Source organism: Taudactylus pleione, unplaced genomic scaffold (genome assembly GCF_031769625.1).
Source record: "Taudactylus pleione unplaced genomic scaffold, aTauple2 ptg000513l, whole genome shotgun sequence".
Classification (NCBI taxonomy): Eukaryota; Metazoa; Chordata; class Amphibia; order Anura; family Myobatrachidae; genus Taudactylus; species Taudactylus pleione.
In genome coordinates this window covers 1-19,204 of record NW_028284915.1, presented here as the reverse complement: position 1 = coordinate 19,204, position 19,204 = coordinate 1, and the positions used below count along the sequence as shown (strand labels likewise).

Sequence of the window (19,204 nt, the reverse complement as noted above, 5' to 3'; positions counted from 1 at the left end):
GGAAGGCCCCACTTGTTCACAAGGAGTTGAAACACGTCTTGGTGAAGAGACAACTCCCCTGAATGTACGTCGTGAGGGCTGTGGAAGTCCGCTTCCCAGTTGAGCACTCCTGGTATGAACACAGCCGACATGGCTGAAAGAATGCCTTCCGCACATGTCCGAATGTGTGACAACTCTGTCATTGCCGCCTGACTTAAGAGTTCCTCCCTGATGATTTATGTAAGCCACCGTTGTGGGGTTGTCTGACTGAACCTGCGCGGGCTTTCCGTGAAGTAGTCGTTTGGCCCGTTGCAAGGCCCTGAAGTCCGCCCGAAGTTCCAATATGTTGATTGGTAGGGCAGACTCCTCTGCTGTCCACCGACCCTGAAACGAGTGTGGACCCGTCACTGCACCCCAACCCTGGAGATTGACATCCGTTGTCAAGAGAATCCAGTCCGGAAACCAAAAGGGGCACTCTTTGGTGAGGTGACCCGTCTGTAACCACCAAGTCAGAGGAACCTCCGGAGAGAGCATCATTGTTTGTGTCCTTATCCGCTGAGGAGATCCGTCCCACCTGGCTAGGATCAAGTTCTACAGAGGCCAGGAATGAAACTGGGCATATTCCACCATGTCGAAGGTCGACACCATGGACCCCAGTAATCTCATTGCTGAGTGAATGGACACTCAGCGACAGTGGAGGCATCTGCGTACTCGCGTCTGCAAAGTGGATTTCTCTGTGGTTAGAAAGATCCTTTGCTGGTGAGAATCCAACAGAGCTCCCAGGTGGAGCATCCTCTGGGAAGGGGTCAAGGAGGACTTCTTCCAATCAACCATCCTTGAGTCTGCAGCACTGATATTGTCAGCTGTTGAAGTACCACTGGCGACCCTGTTAGTAGCAACAGGACGTCCAGGTAGGGTAACAGGCGGACCCCTTGCAACCGCAGATGGGCTGCCGTAACCACCATAATTTTTGTAAACACCAGAGGGCCAGTAGAAAATCCGAACGGCAGAGCCTGAAACTGGAAATGCTGGTGTTGCACAGCAAACCGGAGAAAATGTTGATGAGATGAAGCAATTGGAATATGCAGGTATGCAACCTGGATATCAAGCTACACCATAAAATCCCCAGGTTCCATAGCCAGTATAATGGAGCATAGGGATTTCCATCCTGAACCGAGGTACCCTGAGGAATTTGTTCAGGGGTCTTGAGATTGAGGATAGGTCTGAAAGATCCATTCGGTTTCTGAACTAGAAATAGACTGGAATAGTAACCCTTCCCCCTTTGTGGTAATGGGACCTGTACAATGACCCCCGCTTGAAGTATTGTATTGCCGTCTGAATTTGTAAGGCCTTGTCCTTGTTTGACTGAAGGCCTGTGCAGAAAAACTGATGGGGAGGTCTTTTGCGGAAGGAGAGGGCATACTCGTGAGAGACCAGTTCCCTTACTCAGTTGTCTGTGGTGGCCTGGTACCAGAACTGGGCGAACTGAAGAAGTCAGCCTCCCACCCTGGGGTCCCCCCAAGGGGAGGCCAGTCAAGTCAGGCTGAGGATTTTTCGTCAGACTTAGCAGCCGGACGTCTAGCACTAAAAGCCTGTTTCTTGGGCTAGGGGGATTTCTTGTTGGCGCACTGTCTAGAAAAGTACTGAGCTGTAGGCTTACAATGTGGCCAAAAGGACGAGGATCTGGCACCCGAGGGGGCAGGAGCAGAAGGTAGACAAGCAGATTTAGCGGCTGCCAACGTGTCCACAATCTTCTCCAAGTCTGGTCCAAACAGGACTTGATTATAAAGATATACCCTCCAAACCTTTCTTGGAATCCGCATCAGCTCTCCAAGAGTGCAGAGCAGAAATTGCTGCAGCCCAAACCCATGAGGTGTTGAGACAGACATCCAAAGCTGCTTCATTTATGTATGTATCCGAATCTCGGAGATTACCCATCATAACCACTTGTTCCTTGGTAGCATCCGAGGCAAATAACTCCTCCAAAGAGTCCGCCCAGCGTTCCATAGCTCTGGTCACCCAGCAGATAGCCATGGCCGGTCTAGTAGCTGCCCCTGACAGGGAATATATGAACTTCAAACAAATCTCCACCTTCCTGTCCGTAGTATCTTTCAGAGAAGACATGGACGTTATAGGCAGGGTCGCACTCTTGACTAAGCGCGCAACATGAGAGTCCACCTCAGGGGGTGTTTCCCATTTGGAGAACAATCCTCAAAGAGATAGGCATAAGCTAGGCGCCACTGAGGCTGGAACAGTTTATCGGGAGTTTTCCATGCCTCCTCCACGTTCCATTAGTTAGCCTGACAAGGGAAAAATGGCCGGCGAAGCCTTTACATCCTTGAAGTAAGCATATTTGCCTCAGGACGCTGGAGGTTCCTCGTCTTCTATAACCATGGCCAAACGAACCACCCGTATCATGCCTGGAACATAGCTTTTTGACCTAGGCTCTGCCTCCCGTGAGGAGGGCTCAGAGTAAAATAGTTCATTCAGAAGTTCTCCATCTGTCATCATAATGAGCAGATGGAGAAGACAACAGTCTAGGTGAGGAAAAATCTCCATCAGATTTTTCACCGTAGAAGAGAGAATTTACCCACACAGTCAGAACTCCCCTGAGCCGGCTGCTGCGGAAGGCTCTGGGCCACCGTCAACAGCCCAGGGAAACCTTGCAGGGGAGACGGCGTTACCGCCTGCTGTGCGAACCCTTGCTGAGGAAACACAGGGGTAGCTGCCAAACGGTCTGCAATTGAAGTCAAAACCTGCGCAAAGCTAGTCCAAGGAGGTTCTTGAGCCGCACCAGAAATAAGAGGGGCCAGACAGGGTAAAGCATGCCCCAACATAAGCCCTCCTCGACCAACTCTCCCGGCCCTATTCCTGCCTTACATTTTATGCATGAAAGCAGGACAGGGGCACGATTTTGCACATCTTCCTCAATATCAGACATTGTAGAAACAGAGGGGATAGAGCACACGGTGTGTGACCTGCCACACAGTAAAAGTAACTGTTGGGCAATATACCACCCTGACAGCACGTGTACTGAAAGGGGCTATGAACCAGAAAGGAACAGGGAAAGTAAAATGGCTGATAGAAGTAAAAGATACAGGCAGACAGCAGTAACATACAGTCACATACAATCCAGAATTACTTTAGCACAGATGGCACTAAAAATCAACCACAGACTCAGTGTCTGGTAGGAAATAGTACTACATACACGACCCTTGGAGAGGTATGCAGGGGAACCCGGGACTCCGCACTTCCCTGAGTGATCTGCGACTAAGCCCAGAAAAAATGTCTGTCAGAGACCTCGGAGGAGGTGGGACCGGTAAAGGAAAGCTGCAACAACCAGCTGGACCGCAGTGGAAGGCGTACTGTGCAGTGGGGAGGTGCTTCCTGTCCAACAGGGAAACCAGCCTCCCCTGGCCAGTGTTTAACCCCCGAGACACTGGAGCACCAGACTGATATAAGAGACCTACTTTCAAGTCCCTCAGGACCTGAAGTACATACAAATAATCATATACCAACTAGATTAATTAAGCCTCCACTCTGTGGGCCAATATTATAGGTTGGTGGTGCTCCCCAAAGTCAGAAAAGTATCAACAAGAGACCAGGAAGAAAGAAGACTTTTTGTTGGGGGCACTCATGGTATTAAAGATAATTAAAATATAACTTTTAATATAATATTACTAAAACAAGGTAACCTACATAAACGGACATGCATACATACAACATATACCTTATTAAACCCTTATAATCAAGGGAGCCAGATCATATACAAAGGGGTTTGCCCTCTATAGATTCAAAAAAGTTTAGTTGAGCGATATTAGATTAACAGTGATCCCTCTTGTGCAAAACACTAATGTACCACTAAGATGCCAATATTTTAATCTGATAAAAATAGTGCCACACCACGAGCAGCAGCAGATAATGGCAGGTAATATCCTCTTGATATATGCACTTCCAACAGCATTATTGTGGTGATATATTTGGATTAATAATTGGGCATTTTGGATATGGACATCTATAGATTGTATATCATGATGTATTAACTGGGACTCCCTATATATAACATACAGATGTGATAACAGGACATTTGGGAATTTTCTCTGTTTAAAACAATCTTTTTCTTCTTATATATTATTTGAAGGATTGATTAATACCCACTGCAGTGTTACAATCTGGTTATAACCTATTAGTTTAACCATTACAGGGATATGCTGCAGTTTATGATTCTGTATACACATGATCACACATTGTGAAAAGAATTACAATCTGTTGTTAAGATGTATTATATATTTTAAAATATACTATTGTGTTACTAAAGTGTGAGTGACAGCCATTATCTGCCGCTGCTCGTGGTGTGGCAGTATTCCAACCATATGTACTTGTGCTCTGTGATTGGAGCTAAATTCGAGATAATTATAATGTGCTGTTAAGATGTACTATATCTGCTAAAATGTACTATTGTGGTACTAAATTGTGAGTGACAGCCATCTGCTGCTGCTCGTGGTGTGGTATTATCCCAACCATATGCATTTGGGCTCTGTGATCGGAGCTAAATTTGAGACAATTACAATATGTTGTTAAGATGTATTATATCTGTTAAAATGTACTATTGTGTTACTATATTGTGAGTGACAGCCATTATCTGCTGCTGCTCGTGGTGTGGCACTATTTTTATCAGATTAAAATATTGGCATCTTAGTGGTACATTAGTGTTTTGCACAAGAGGGATCACTCTGTTAATCTAATGTCGCTCAACTAAACTTTTTTGAATCTATAGAGGGCAAACCCCTTTGTATATGAGCTGGCTCCCTTGATTATAAGGGTTTAATAAGGTATATGTTGTATGTATGTATGTCCATTTATGTAGGTTACCTTGTTTTAGTAATATTATATTAAAAGTTATATTTTAATTATCTTTAATACCATATGAGTGCCCCCAACAAAAAATCCCTAGGGTGGCCCCAGCCCTGAGGGAATTGGACTGTGTTCGACGGGTCACCGCCGCTTACCTTTCTCCCCATTGCGCCCGGCCACAGTCCAGGGATTCTTCGGGGTCCTTTCTAGCCAAGACTCCAGAGGTCCCACCGAGATCCCCAGATCAGTACCACGGCGTCTAGGTACGGTGACGTAGCGACAGCGCTGGCGTCCTGCTGGACTGCCCGCGCTGTCCACTCTGCAAGAAATCTTCAAAAAAAAACTCTTCAGGGGCTGAAACCAGAAACATGGCAGTCTTGGCCAACTGTGCCACTGGAGTGTCCACTCTAGGTATTCGTTCTAATTTCTGCAGGCGAGTTGCACATTTGTCAATTGCAAATCTAAAAGGTAAAGGATCTGTAGCTGCAGTAGACAGAAGCTGGTGCCTAAAGCAGTGTCCCTTGGGGCTGAGTAGCTGCACCTCAGAGGAAAGGAATTTTCTTCTTCCCAACAACGTCTGTCACAAGCAGGGCTGGAATCTTCCATCATATGTGAGCGTTGTAGTGTCAAAAATTGCAACCAGTTCCAACACGATAAATAACTCATCCCAGAACAACCACCAGAGTGAACATCCCTGAAACAAAATCCCTTTTGTGAGCCCATTCCCGGACTACCAGTCTGTACATACTCCTTGCCTAAGAAAGGGGAAGCCACATTTAAAAAAAAAAAAAAAAAAAGACAGGATAGATTGTCGCCACCACCACCCTTTATAAAAGTGTGACAGCTTGAGCCCTGCGTTCAGGCGGTCCACAAAATGGGACCCTAGCAGGAGAACTAGGGCAGTGAATAGAGTTGTGTGTATATACGTGTGTGTGTGCATGCATACACTCACAGCACACATACGCATATACAATAAAATCAACTTCTAATAAAAGTGAGGTATTTACTCCTGAATGGAATGACAGTTGGTCTAAATTCAGACCTCTCAAGTGTCAGTGATGCAGTGTCTCAGAACTCGACCATGGAACAATGTAAGAAGGTGCTCTGGTCTGACTAATAACGTTTTCTTTTACATCATGTAGACTGCTGTTTACATAGAGACAGCACCAGGGTGCACTATGGTAAGAAGGCAAATCAGTGAGGGCAGTGTGATGCCCTGAGCAATGTTATGCTGGGAAACCTTGGGTCCTGGCATTCATGTGGATGTTACTTTGAAAAAGTACCAACTACCTAAACATTGTTGCAGACCAAGTACACCACTTCATGGCAACAGTATTTCCCGATGGCAGTGGCCTCCTTCAGCAGGATAATGTACCCTGCCACTGAAAGAGAAAGAAAAAAAAAAAATTTTAGGAATGGTTTGAGAAACATGATAGAGTTCGAAGTGTTGACTTGGCCTCCAAATTCCCCAGATCTCAATCCGATCGAGCATCTGTGAGATGAGCTGGTAAAAAAAATCCAAGCCATGAATGCCCTACCTCACAACTTACAGAACTTAAAGGATCTGCTGCCAAGGCCTTGGTGCCAGATATCACAAGACCATTCATATGTGGGGTTGCTTTTCAGCCAAGGAAGTGGGCTCACTCACAGTTTGGCCTAAGAACACAGCCATGAATAAAGAATGGTACCAAAACATCCTCCAAGAGCAACTTCTCCCAACTATCAAAGAACAGATTGGTGACGAACAATGCCTTTTCCAGCATGATGGAGCACCTTGCCATAAGGCAAAAGTGATAACCAAGTGGCTTGGGGAACAAAATATCAAAATTTTGGGCCCATGGCCAGGAAACTCACCAGACCTTAATCCCATTGAGATCTTGTGGTCAATCCTCAAGAGGCAGGTGGACAAACAAAAACCCACAAATTCTAACAAACTCCAAGCATTGATTAGGCAAGAATAGGCAGCCAGTTTGTTGTTCAGAAGTTGATTGACAGCATGCCAGGGCGAACTGCAGAGGTCTTGAAAAAGAAGGGTCAATACTGCAAATATTGACTCTTTGCAGAAACTTAAGGGGCCTATCCATTAGCAGATAATTTGAACGACTGAACGATATATCGTTCAGACATCCAATTTATCTGCTAATGGATAGGCCCTGAACAATTACAGATGCGCACTCCCACGCCCGATAAATTTTATCTTTCGTCTCTCCAACATGTTGACAATTATCGCATATCGCTGCCAGATATTAGAAATATCTGACAGTTTATATGCGGTAAATGACAAACTATATTAACAGCAGCTACAAAGCACTGGAGAGAAAAAAAAAATCCACTCCCTGTATGATGTCATGCAATATCGTTCATCTTTTGCAAAAATCTGTCATGTACATGACATATCTATTGAAAATTCCGGTGGCTGTGCTGAAAGATATCTGTCATGTACATGACATATCTTTCAGCCAGCCACCGGAATTTTCAATAGATATCTTGTGTCTTTCATAGTTCAAAAAAAATCTGCTAATGGATAGGCCCCTTTAATGTAATTGTCAATAAAAGCCTTTGACGTGAAATGCTTATAATTTTACTTCAGTATACCATAGTAACATCTGACAAAAAGGTCTGATAACACTGATTAAGCAAACTTTGTGAAAACCAATACACTTGTGTCACTCAAAACTTTTGGCCATGGCTGTACACACTAGGGTTATTGTCGGTAGGCAAATGACCTACCTCTATACTTTTGGATTGTGGGAAGAAACCAGAGTACCCGGAGGAAACCGATGCAAACACTGGGAGAATATACAAACTCCAGAGTTACGGCACTGATAGGAATCAAACTCCGGATCTTAGCGCTGTGAGGAAGTAAAGCTAATCATTACACCAACTGTTCTGCCAGGTTTATTTATTTTCATAGAGACATGCATTGCTTTCACTAGTACATAGCATCTATTCGCTAATCTCCTAGTTGTCCAAATTATAACTTCAGTTCCTGAAGTGAGATTTTTCTGCAGCTTTGAATCCCCCTCCAGATCCTGGTGTAATCTCAGTATATAGAGAGCTGACTGCTCTTGTTGCAAATACCCAGCAGGCAGGAGCTAACTACAATCACTCAGATACTGTGAACCAATCATTGCTAAAACCTGGCTAGTTATGGTTGCGTGCTGCAGTGCAATGCTTCAAACTAGGAACTTGGCCTAGCACTACAAAGTGGTCAGGAATTCTTAGTTCCTGTACCTTACAACATGAACAGTGTTTACAGCTCAGTTCAGAACCAAGTGCTGCTGCATCAAGAGGAAACCCCGAGGTCACAAATATGAAACTTACATGCTAAACTGGCATATACACAATTTTATCTATAAATCTCACACCAAAATTATATATTCTTCTTACTGCACCAATATCATTGGATGAGGAGTAATACTGAGTGTGTTAAATCACCCTAGGAAAAAAAAAAACCACACTACCTTGCTGAATAACTATAGAATCCAATCGCAGTTTCATCTCTGCCCGTTCCACAATACGTTCTTCAACTGTGTTGTCTGTAATGAATCTGAATACTCTCACAGTTTTTGTTTGCCCAATTCTGTGTGCTCTGTCCTATAAAAACAAATATTCAGACATTTGTCTTAATAAAGTTCTTTGGAAGAATGAAAAACATTGACCAGGAGAATGTTTCATATGATATAATTGTGGACTTATTTTACCCAACGGAACTTTGTATTTGTTTGCATTCATACAAAATTATCCGCTCAGAAATTTTTTTTTAAACCATGCTCGCATAAATCACAGTGCACTTTATTAGACTGTCGCACATAAGAATCATCCACAGCAGCAAACTGCACTGGGAAAAGTCGCTAAAATTTACTTACTCTGACATCTATTACAGGTTGAGTATCCCATATCCAAATATTCCGAAATACGGAATATTTTTAGTATGACTGAGATAGTGAAAACTTTGATTTTTGTTGGTTCAATGTACAGAAACTTTGTTTAAGGCACAAAATTAAAAATAAAGTATAAAATGACCTATAGGCTGTGTGTATAAGGTGTATATGACACAAATGAATTTCATGTATGTACACAAACTTTGTTTGAGCCACAAAATTATTGAAAATATTGTATAAAATTACCTGCAGGCTGTGTGTATAAGGTGTATATAAATCATAAATGCATTCTGTGTTTAGATTTGGGCCCTATACCTTAGACATTTTAATATAATATGCAATTATTCCAAAATACGGAATATTCCGATATCCAAAATACCCCTGGTCCCGAGCATTTTGGATATGGGAGACTCAACCTGTATAGTCATCCATCGGTTCGGCTAGACAATCTAGTATAGATATAAGGCAAGGACTGGTAGCTGCTTCTATTTGCAGGCCAGACATTGGCAACGCTGTTGCACCTTTGTGGTGAAGACTTAAGGTGCGTACACACTAGGCGATCAGAAAAGACAGTACGATTAGGACATCGTAATGTCGTTCCTGATCCCCTGTAGTGTCTGCACTGAAGGCATTCATCCATCATTCCTGAACATGCCAATCTGTCGTTATCAGATTGTGCTGCATGTTCAGGCGATGGACAATGTCGGAAACGACCAGCGGGAGTGCGCATCGCTGGTCGTTTCCAACATAAAAGTGCACGATTTGTGCACGATTACTGAGCGACTGCACGATTACGATGTCGTAATCGTACAGTCACTCAGTAATATCGCCCAGTGTGTACCCACCATTATGGAGCATACACACGGTCAGATTTGTCAGATGTGTCAGATGAACGATATGACCAACGATTTGAACTATGAATGATTTTTGACTGCATTAAAATGAATGGAATCGTCCAAATCCGACAGCAAACACATCAGATGTCAGATATCGTTATCTGACCATCGGGAACGCACATCGTTCAGACATGTCAGATTTTCCTTCAGATATGAACGATTTTGAAATAGTTATCGCTCAGATCTGAAGAAAAATCTGACCGTGTGTATGCACCATTATAATTTTGTGCATCTCTCCAGCCCTAACGTTGGCGAAAGTCACAATTATAACCTGCTTCTGATGCTAGTGACAGTTTCAATAATCTATTTGCCGCACATTACATATTGGACTATGCATTAAGTGCCTTTATTATCCCGGCAAAACATTAGATCGGTGCCGCTCTATCACTTGCAGATACCATCAGCCATCATCTGTTTTATAGTGGTTACCACTATAGCTTTGATAGTGCAGACATCATCGGCACATACAGATAGCGTTCCGACTAGGCTGTTTTAGTGGGGCGCGGCGCCCTGCCCTCCTTCTGGAGGGCAAAAAGCACCCTGCCCTCCAGGAGGAGGGCAAAAAGCGCCCTGCCCTCACAGCCTGCAGGTGCCGTTCTCACCCACGAGACGCAGTGTCCCGCGGGTGGAGAAACATGCGGTGTCCCGGTCACCGCCGGAGAATAGACGCCGGGCGCATGCGCCCGGCATCTATTCTCTTTCTGCAGCGCTTGGGGGCTGCCCGGCATGTCCGTAAGCGCCGGGCATGCGCCCAAGTATGACGAAAAAGGGGACGCGTCTTATAGACACGCCCCCTTTTCATGACGGCGCGCGCACAAGGTTGCCCTCTCTAGCTCCAGTGCCCTGCCTGCCGCCGGAGCTAGAGTGAACACTATACAGATCCATCTAGATAGTGGAGTGGGAACCGAGGACAGCGTGGGCACAAATATATATATATTATGCAGCCCACACCCTGCCACAAACGGAGCTCAGCTACGATCAGTTAAATGTATTTAAAACTGGGAACTCTGATCGCTTCAGAGGCCAGCGTTTCAAGTGATGCAGTGCGCAGGTGACGTCATCTGCGATGAGGAGCCTGCACCTGCTAGATCTAGTTAGATCCAGTCAATGGCAGCATTTACGCGGGAGCGCTGCTGGTGTGGACTGGAGCGGTGCCCAGCGCGAAGAAAGGCAAGTACTACGCAGGGGATTGGGGCCTGTTCTACACTGAAGGGGCACAAGATAAGGGGCATTACTGGGGGCACAGCATAAGTGGCACTACTGGGGGACACTGCATAAAGGGCATTAATGGGGCTTGCATAAGAGGCACTACTAGGGGCATTACTGGGGGTACTGCATGGGTTTTTATGAATTAACCACCTTTCAAAATTGCATATAAGACTTTTTTCTTGCGGACCACACACTCTGCATATACACGTCAGATATGTCAAATGAACGATTTCAGCCTGTATTAAAATGAATGAAAACACATCAGATGTCATATCGTTATCTGACAAACGGGAACGCGCACCGTTCATTGTTGCCCACATATCCGATTTTTCTTTCAGATATGAACGATTAAAATAGTTATCGTTCATATCTGAAGAAAAATATGACTGTATGCACCATTAGACCTTGAATATTCGGCCCGGTTGGAATTTTGAGTTTGACATGCCTTGCCTAGGCAGTTATCTAAATGTTGCAGAACATAAAGCATTAATTCAACAATGAAGTTTTAATTGTCCCAATGTTAAGCTAGGTTACAAAAAATGCACTGCAATGTGTCTGCACTGCAAGTATGGGAACAGTGTTTAATGGAATGTATCAACCAATTTTTGCATTTCATATTTAGCATAAAAAAGTGCATTTAAGTCCACTAGAATCACAAAGCTTATACATAATGCAAGTTGTGAACATACCATGGCCTGAAGATCTACTTGGGGGTTCCAATCTGAATCATATATAATGACAACATCAGCTGTAGCAAGGTTAATTCCGAGCCCACCGGCACGTGTGCTCAACATGAAAATAAATTTTGAACTACCAGGTGCATTAAAAGCATTAATAGAATCCTGCAATATAAAGGTTACCTGTTAGATAAAGGTTCATATGCAAGCATTACAAGAATCACACAACAGAAAATACTAACTTGTCTATCATTATGTGGAGTTTGTCCATCCAGTCTGCAGTATTCATAATTTCTCCACATACAATAATCTTCCAAGATATCCAATACTCTTGTCATTTGGCTGAATATCAACACCCGCGATGCTATTGGAAAATAAATCTGTTTACGTAGAACTTAAATGAATTTATAAGACTAACCTGGAACTTAATTTTTCTGGAACACTGTACAACATATGAGCCAACAAATTAACGTATTTTTATTCTTTGAAGTGCTATTTAAAATAATTATATCTGGTTCAGTATCAAAGTGAAACAACATGCACATTTTTAGATTGAAACTTAACCCATAACTTACAGTTTATAAGCAGGGCCCTTTCCCCCCCGTCTTTTAATACCTAGTCTTGTTTCATCAGTGCTATATAAATTCTATTAAGTAAACAGTTTCAACCCTGTACGTTCCTGCGGTGTGATACTTCAGCTGACAATGAGCTCAAAGTTTTTTAGTAAGTCGACTCACATCACTGTTTATATTCAGAAGTCTACAGACTTATGTCTGCAGAATCAAACACTACAAGGGTCTCACAATTGGGACTATATATTTCTAAAAGGAGGAGTTAAGTGTGAAAAAGTAGGATATTTCCATGAACTTTTTAAGAAAACTGTTGCAATTAAGACAAATTAAAAAAAAAAAATAATTAATGTCAATTAATTCCCATGTCCCCTTCAATAAACTTGCATGATTAAAGTGAGACGTTTAAGTTGCAGTTCATTCTAGGGGTTGCTTGTTAGACAACCTTACAGGAACTTGTGTTGACTTCTAGAGTAAGGGAAAGGCCTTAGATTATGAATAATCCTTCTAGTCCATTAGTTTTAGTAGTATAGTTGGTAGTATTAGTTGCCCTTTTAGAATAATGTGGCGGTTAACACTTACAAACTGATCAATGAGTGTCCTCTTACCTTGCTCTTTTAACTTGGGCAAAAGTTTGTTCAGCACTACCATTTTTCCACCATTTGTAACCAAGTGCATATCTGTAGTGTATGGTGGGCCTGGCTCTGCACCATCGAAAAGGTAAGGATGATTACAACACTTTCTCAGCTGCATCAGGATATTCAAGAGTCTCATTTTATCGGTCTTCCCTGAAGAATTCAAGATGTCTATGTCTTTCATTAAAATCCTGGTGTACCTACAGAGATTACAAAAAGGATAAAAACAGACTCAAACTGCTGATAAGTTTCCTTGCAGTGGTGATAATGAAACTGGATTTTTAAACTTGCATGAAATCCTTTCCTCTGAAACCATTTGGGGACACAAAATTTGAGAGAGTCTCAACCAGGAGTTTGGGCACTTAAGTCCAAACTCCTCCCTTCCTGAGCCCCTACACCTGCCAGGAAGTCAGTTATTTCTCTACTCAAGCTCCACAGGAAAGAACAGAGGAATGAAACCAGCAGCAAGCAAAAACCACAAATGGATCAGAGAAAAGGCAGTAATACAAGTATAAAAATCTGTTTCTTCATCAATAGAAAACATACCATTCTCTTTGCATCTTACTTAGGCCCACATAGATTTTAATTTCTTTTTTTGGAGGTAAACTTTTTTCCACTTCAGCCTTTATTCGACGCAGAAGGAAAGGTCTCAACACCTAGAGAAAAATTTTATATAGGAGATCTTACAATTGTAGAACTTATTTTATATACAGAAGAAAATGACAAATCTAAATGGATTAACACTTGCCATATGAAGACGTTCCACCAATTCTTGATCACCAAGACAGTTGTTGGTATCAAACCAAGAATCAAAATCCTAGGACATGATAAAAAGTAAAAAAAATTATACAGCTCCTATAGTGTTTAACCTCTTTCACAAGCAAAAAACCTTTTGTCTCCTAGCTTCATCTACCCACACATACTCCTGAAACCAGTCACATCCACTTGCATAACATCACTTACCTCTGATGAGTTGAAGACATCAGGCAAAAGAAAATTCAAAAGTGCCCAGAGTTCATGCAAATTATTCTGAAGAGGGGTTCCTGTTAGGAGGAGTCGATTTGTGGTCTTAAATTCCCTCACTATTTCAGAAAGCTGGAAATATATAAAAACTTAAAATATAAGAATGTAATGTAAGACAGGGAATTTACAAAATTCTGAATATGCTGTAGTTATCTATAGCAAACGTTCCTAATCCGTTACCAACCTTAGATTTTTCATTTTTAATCCTGTGAGCTTCATCAATAACCAAATATCGCCAATTAAACTTCTTGAACACAGACTTCTCCTTAATGAGCATTTCATATGAGGTCACACAAACATCCCATTCTCCTGGCAAAAGAACATCGCGAACAAAAGCAGCCTAAAAAAAAAAAAAAAATAGATGGTTTTAATTAAGAGGGAAAAAAGTGATTAGTTCAGTACCTAAGTAGTTTACCAACACAGAGAGCGAAAGTATTTTCTGCATTTCAAGTTTTCAACATTTTAAAAATAAAAATTCAAATCAAGTTACAATAAAGAGACCTGTAAAAAGTAAGCAAACCCCCCCCCCCCCCAAAAAAAAACTTACTCTCTGATCCTTGTCGCCAATGAGACAAACAGCCCGCAAGGATGGCACCCATCTTTTAAACTCAGCCATCCAGTTGTGCAAGGTAGACTTTGGAACCAAAACCATGTGAGGTCCAGGAATGCTTCTGTAATGCTTCATATAGCCAAGAAGACTAATTGTCTGTAGAGTCTTACCAAGACCCTAAACACACAGCAGATAATCATTTTATCTCACAATGCACAATTGTAGTTCAGATTGTAATCAACTGTTAGAGAGATTTTAATAATTCAAGATAGAGATATATAGATACACAGACATATTTTTAATAAAAACACAGACTTGACACTTTTTTGGAAAGCATTCTATGGGCATTTGATAGGTCATACTAACTAATACATTTTAGACTTTCACAAGCAGACAGCTGACTTATGTGCAGCACCACTGCAGACAACTATGTATTACCCCTGTGACACATTGCGAAACATAGACGTGGGTTTTTGCTATGTGTGAATGCAAAAAACAAGATCGAAGTCTCGGGTCCACAACCCTGCTCTGATACCCGGAAAAATTCATGAGTATATAAACCCATGCATTTCCCAGGTCATCGGTCTGAAAGGGGTATAAATTAACTCTTGAAGTTTTCATTTAAAAATGATTTGCCTATTTTGTGAAAATATAGCCTTAACAACATTTTTTAAAAAGTAATTCACAGACCATATATTTTTGCACATACCATTTCATCAGCTAGGATGCCATTAATGCCATTCTCATACAGAGATATAAGCCAGTTCAAGCCTCTGACCTGGTAATCCCTCAGTTTACCACTTTTTACATCTGTTAACACAAAAAAACAGCAAGGGTGACTAATAGTTTAAAACAGATAATTAACTTAATCACTAAACACCCCAAATGTTAGAGGATATAAGTAATAAAGATAAAATGTAGAGTTTGTTTTCCCAATTTCAAACGTGTTAAAAAGTAGTACCACCCCAAACTCACTAGAGACCGCTCAAGGTCCATCCAGATCAGGAGTAGCCAACCTTGGTCCTCGAGAGCTACTAACCGTTCACGTTTTCCAGACAACCTAGCTGGTGCACAGGTGTATTCATTACTCACTAACATATTTGAAAAGATCCACAGGTGGAGCTAATTATTTCACTGGCTGATTCTGGGAGACCTGAAAACATGCACTTTGGCAGGTTTCGAGGACCAAGGTTGGCTACCCCTGAACCAGATATTTAGGACAGTCTTAATTGGATCTGATTCAGAAAGCTAAGAATAGAAACATTTGAATTACTGTGACATCACCAGCCCTGTCCGGATGTAGAAATCAACCAATGCACACTGGGAGGACCTTCCTTACAGAGTTAGTACTATGTTAATTTTGAAAAAAATTAGTTATGGTAAAACTTAGCTTGTTAACTCTGAACTCCATAGGGTCCACAGGGAGACCTTGGGCTGTAGGTGGTGGATGAGGACACCATGCAGTTAAAGCTTTAGCTCCCAGGATACATCGGTCCCATCCCCCGCCCCCGATGCACCTCAGTTCGTGACAAGCCAAAGGTCAGAGAAGAGAGAAGGAAGACTGGTACACACAAGAATCACACTCTCACGGAGAAGTAGACGGGACACCAGTGGCCAGAAACACAGCCTATATGAAGCCAGGTGCGTCAGGGCGGGTGCCCTGTGGACTTCGAAGAAACAGTTAAGATAAGTTACCATGACTCTAATTTTCTTCTTCGGGGTCCATAGGCTCCACAGGGAGATTTTCATTCCAAAGCAATCATTCAAGGGTGGGGACGCTCCTGCGCTTAGAGGAGAATCCGGCACCCAAATAAAGGATCCTGAGAGGCAAATGTATCAAAGGCATAGAACCTCAGAAAGGTATGGACTGGACAGAGGACCACGTGGCCACCTTTCAAAGCGGTTTAGCTGAGGCGCCACAGCGAGCTTCCCACAAGGGACCCACAGAGCGAGTAGAATGAGCAGTAACAGTAGCCGAAACCGGAAGGCCTGCCTGCGAGATGATAATGCGAAGCAATCTAGCCGAAATCCAGAGAGCACAAATAAGTAATCTGATTTCCGAGAGGAACTGGTACGGTCCATATATCTTGAGGGGCACGGACCACATCCAAGGAGGCCTCAAAAGGTCTGCTGATTGAAAGGCCAGGACTCTGGAAATCCTAAACATCTGGGGGGTCGTAGCTTCTGGTACAACACCATTAGAAATATGTACGCCACAATCTCGTTGAAGCAGCAGGAACTGAGTGTCGATGGAGAGACTCTGAAGAGCTGAGTACCGATGACGTCTGGGCCAAGTTGGAGTCACCAGCAGGACAGTGCCTCCGTCTTGTTTGAACTTCCGAAAAACTCGAGGAAGGAGGGAAACTGGAAAGAATAGGTACACAAACTGGAAGGTCCTAGTGCATCTACAAAGGTTGCCTCGGCATCTCTTGTTCTGGACCCCATTCAGTGGCAGCTTGTGATTGTGTCGGGAAACCATGAGGTCCACCTCTGGGAGGCCCCGTCTGTTCACTAGGAGTTGAAGCACCTCTTGGTGAAGCGACCATTCCCCGGCTGTGACGGCTGAGGAAGGCTGCTTCTCAATTGATAACTCCCGGAATGAACACTGCAGAGATGGCCGGGGAGGTAACCCCAGAGCACGTCAGAATGCGTGACACTTCTGTCATTGCTGCCTGGCTTCGAGTACATCCAGCAGTGCTCCCAGATGAATCATTCTCTGTGAGGGGATTCAGGGAGGGCTTTCTTTATAGCAGGGAGAGCGCACCTTACAAACACCCCCACACCCCCCCCCCCCCCCCCCCCCCCACCCCCCAGTTGATTAACCATCTGTGTTTGTGCAGGAAAGCAGTGGTTAGTTGAAGATGGCGGTGAAACACCTCTGGGGAACATGCTAAGAGCAGGTGGTCATCCTGATGTGGTAGCACGCAGGTGGGCCGCCATGATAGCTATTAATTTTGTAAACACCTGTGGAGCTGTGGATAGTCCAAAGCCTGAAATTGAAAAAGTGTTGCTGTAGTATAGCAAACCGGAGATATCACTACTGAGAGGGTGATATAGGTACATGTAGGTACGCGTCCCTGAACATCCGGAAATACCATAAAGTCCCCAGGCTCCATAGCTAGGATGATGGAGCGTAGGGTTTCCATCCTGAACCTTGGCATCCTGAGGGATTTGTTCAGGGATTTGAGATTGAGGATAGGCCGATGAGACCCATTTGGCTTCTGAACCAGAAAGAGTAAAACAACAACCAGTCCCTCGCTGAGATAGTGGAACTGGCACAATTACCCCTGCTTGCAGCAAGGACTGTATGGCTTCCTGGATTTGCAAGGCCTTGTTCGGGTCTGAAAGGAGGGCCTGTGAAGAAAAACTGGTGGGGAGACCTTCTGAGAAATGAGGGGGCTTTCTTGTAAGAGACCACTTCCTCTTACCCAAGCATCCGTGGTGGTTTGACACCAGCACTGGGCGAACTGAAGAAGTCGGCCTCCCACTCTGGGATCCCCCAGAGAGAGGCCCGTCCCATCAGGCTGAGTGTTTATCCTCTGTTTTGAAGCAGGGCATCTGGTGTTCCAGGTCTGCTTGATCTTGGGTTTGGCGGACCTAGTGGAAGCAGACTGCCTAGGAAAGGACTGACCTTTAGGCTTTCCCCAAGGACAAAAAGGACTTAAAGGATGTAGTCCGAGGCCTTGGAGTAGTTGCTGAAGGAAGAAATGCAGTTTTTGATGCTGCCAACATAGTTACAATCTTCTCACGGTCTGGGCCAAACAAGGTCTCCCCATTATAGGGTAACCCTTCAAGGCCTTTCTTGGAACCCACATCTACCTTCCATGTGCATAGCCACAGGGTGCGGTGGGCAGACAGACAGCTGTGGCCGAGACTCTGGTGGTTAAGAGACTGGCATCCAATGTTGCTTCTCCAATATAGGAAGCTGCATCTCGAATGTGAGCAACAAGAGACATCTGATCCCTAGAAGCCTGAGGGAAAAGGGTCTTCAAGTACATTAGCCAAGCTCTCTATAGCTTTAGCCACCCATGCAATAGCCATGGTTGGACGGGCAACAGCCCCTAAAAGAGAGTATATCGATTTCAGGCAAGCTTCCACCTTCTTATTCGTAGGATCCTTCAAGGAAGTAACTGTAGGAATAGGAAACGTAGCGCTTTTAATTAAACACGTAACATGGGAATCCCACCGCAGGGTGTGTTTCCCATTTTGCACAATGAGCCAAGGGAAAGGGGTAACGAGGTAAACATTTTTGTGGTTGAAACCTCTTGCCAGCCAGTGGCGTAAGGGTGGATGCCCAGTGTCCCCTCATGGACTTCAGAGAAAAGGATTTAACAGATGACAAGTTTCCACTTGTCTCTTACAGCCACGGGGGACACTGGGAAACAAGGGATATCGCAAAGACGTCCCATCTAAGGGAGGGGACACTCCAGTGTTGCACTCTATACCCTACACCCGAACTCAGAATCGGAGGCAAGAGGTATTAAAACAATAGAATTTGATGAATGTGTGGGCGGAAGGCCATGTGGCTGCTGTGCAAAGCTGCTCAGCAGAGCTGCTCAGCAGATGCACCACACCTAGCTGTCCATAAAGTCCCCACCGACCTGGAGGTATGAGCACACATCGAGGCTGGTTGGTCTGCCAAAATATAGGCATGGTGGATAGTGAAGCCAGCAAGCCAAAGTATGTTTGGAGGCCAGCCCAGTTTGATGGAAGTCAGAAAAATAGGGACACAGATATCCTGCGTCCTAATTACATGAACACACGGAGGGCCCTAACCACGTCAAGGGAGACCAACTCTGAAGAAGTGTCCGCAACGGAAAAGGAGGGGTACCACAATTTCCTGACCAATATGGAAACAGTACACGACCTTCGGCAGATAGCCAAGGTGTGCCCTGTCAAAGTGAAAGTCAAAGTGAAAAGTGTCTGGA

At 43.8% G+C, this 19,204-nt stretch overlaps 1 protein-coding gene across 1 annotated transcript in view; it reads right to left on the bottom strand.

Moving 5' to 3' along the window:
- Nucleotides 1–18,929, bottom strand: part of LOC148501565 (SWI/SNF-related matrix-associated actin-dependent regulator of chromatin subfamily A member 5) — a 31,333-nt gene extending 12,404 nt beyond the window's left edge. Inside the window, exons 1-11 of the mRNA XM_088450283.1 lie at nt 18,878–18,929; nt 14,986–15,086; nt 14,274–14,453; nt 13,911–14,066; nt 13,667–13,798; nt 13,452–13,520; nt 13,250–13,359; nt 12,677–12,903; nt 11,742–11,863; nt 11,512–11,664; nt 8,298–8,430 (exon numbers count right to left, since the gene is read on the bottom strand). Coding sequence (XP_088306409.1) covers nt 8,298–8,430; nt 11,512–11,664; nt 11,742–11,863; nt 12,677–12,903; nt 13,250–13,359; nt 13,452–13,520; nt 13,667–13,798; nt 13,911–14,066; nt 14,274–14,453; nt 14,986–15,086; nt 18,878–18,929 — 1,435 coding nt within the window. The remainder of the gene's footprint in view (nt 1–8,297; nt 8,431–11,511; nt 11,665–11,741; nt 11,864–12,676; nt 12,904–13,249; nt 13,360–13,451; nt 13,521–13,666; nt 13,799–13,910; nt 14,067–14,273; nt 14,454–14,985; nt 15,087–18,877) is intronic.
- Between the last annotated feature and the right edge of the window lie 275 nt (nt 18,930–19,204).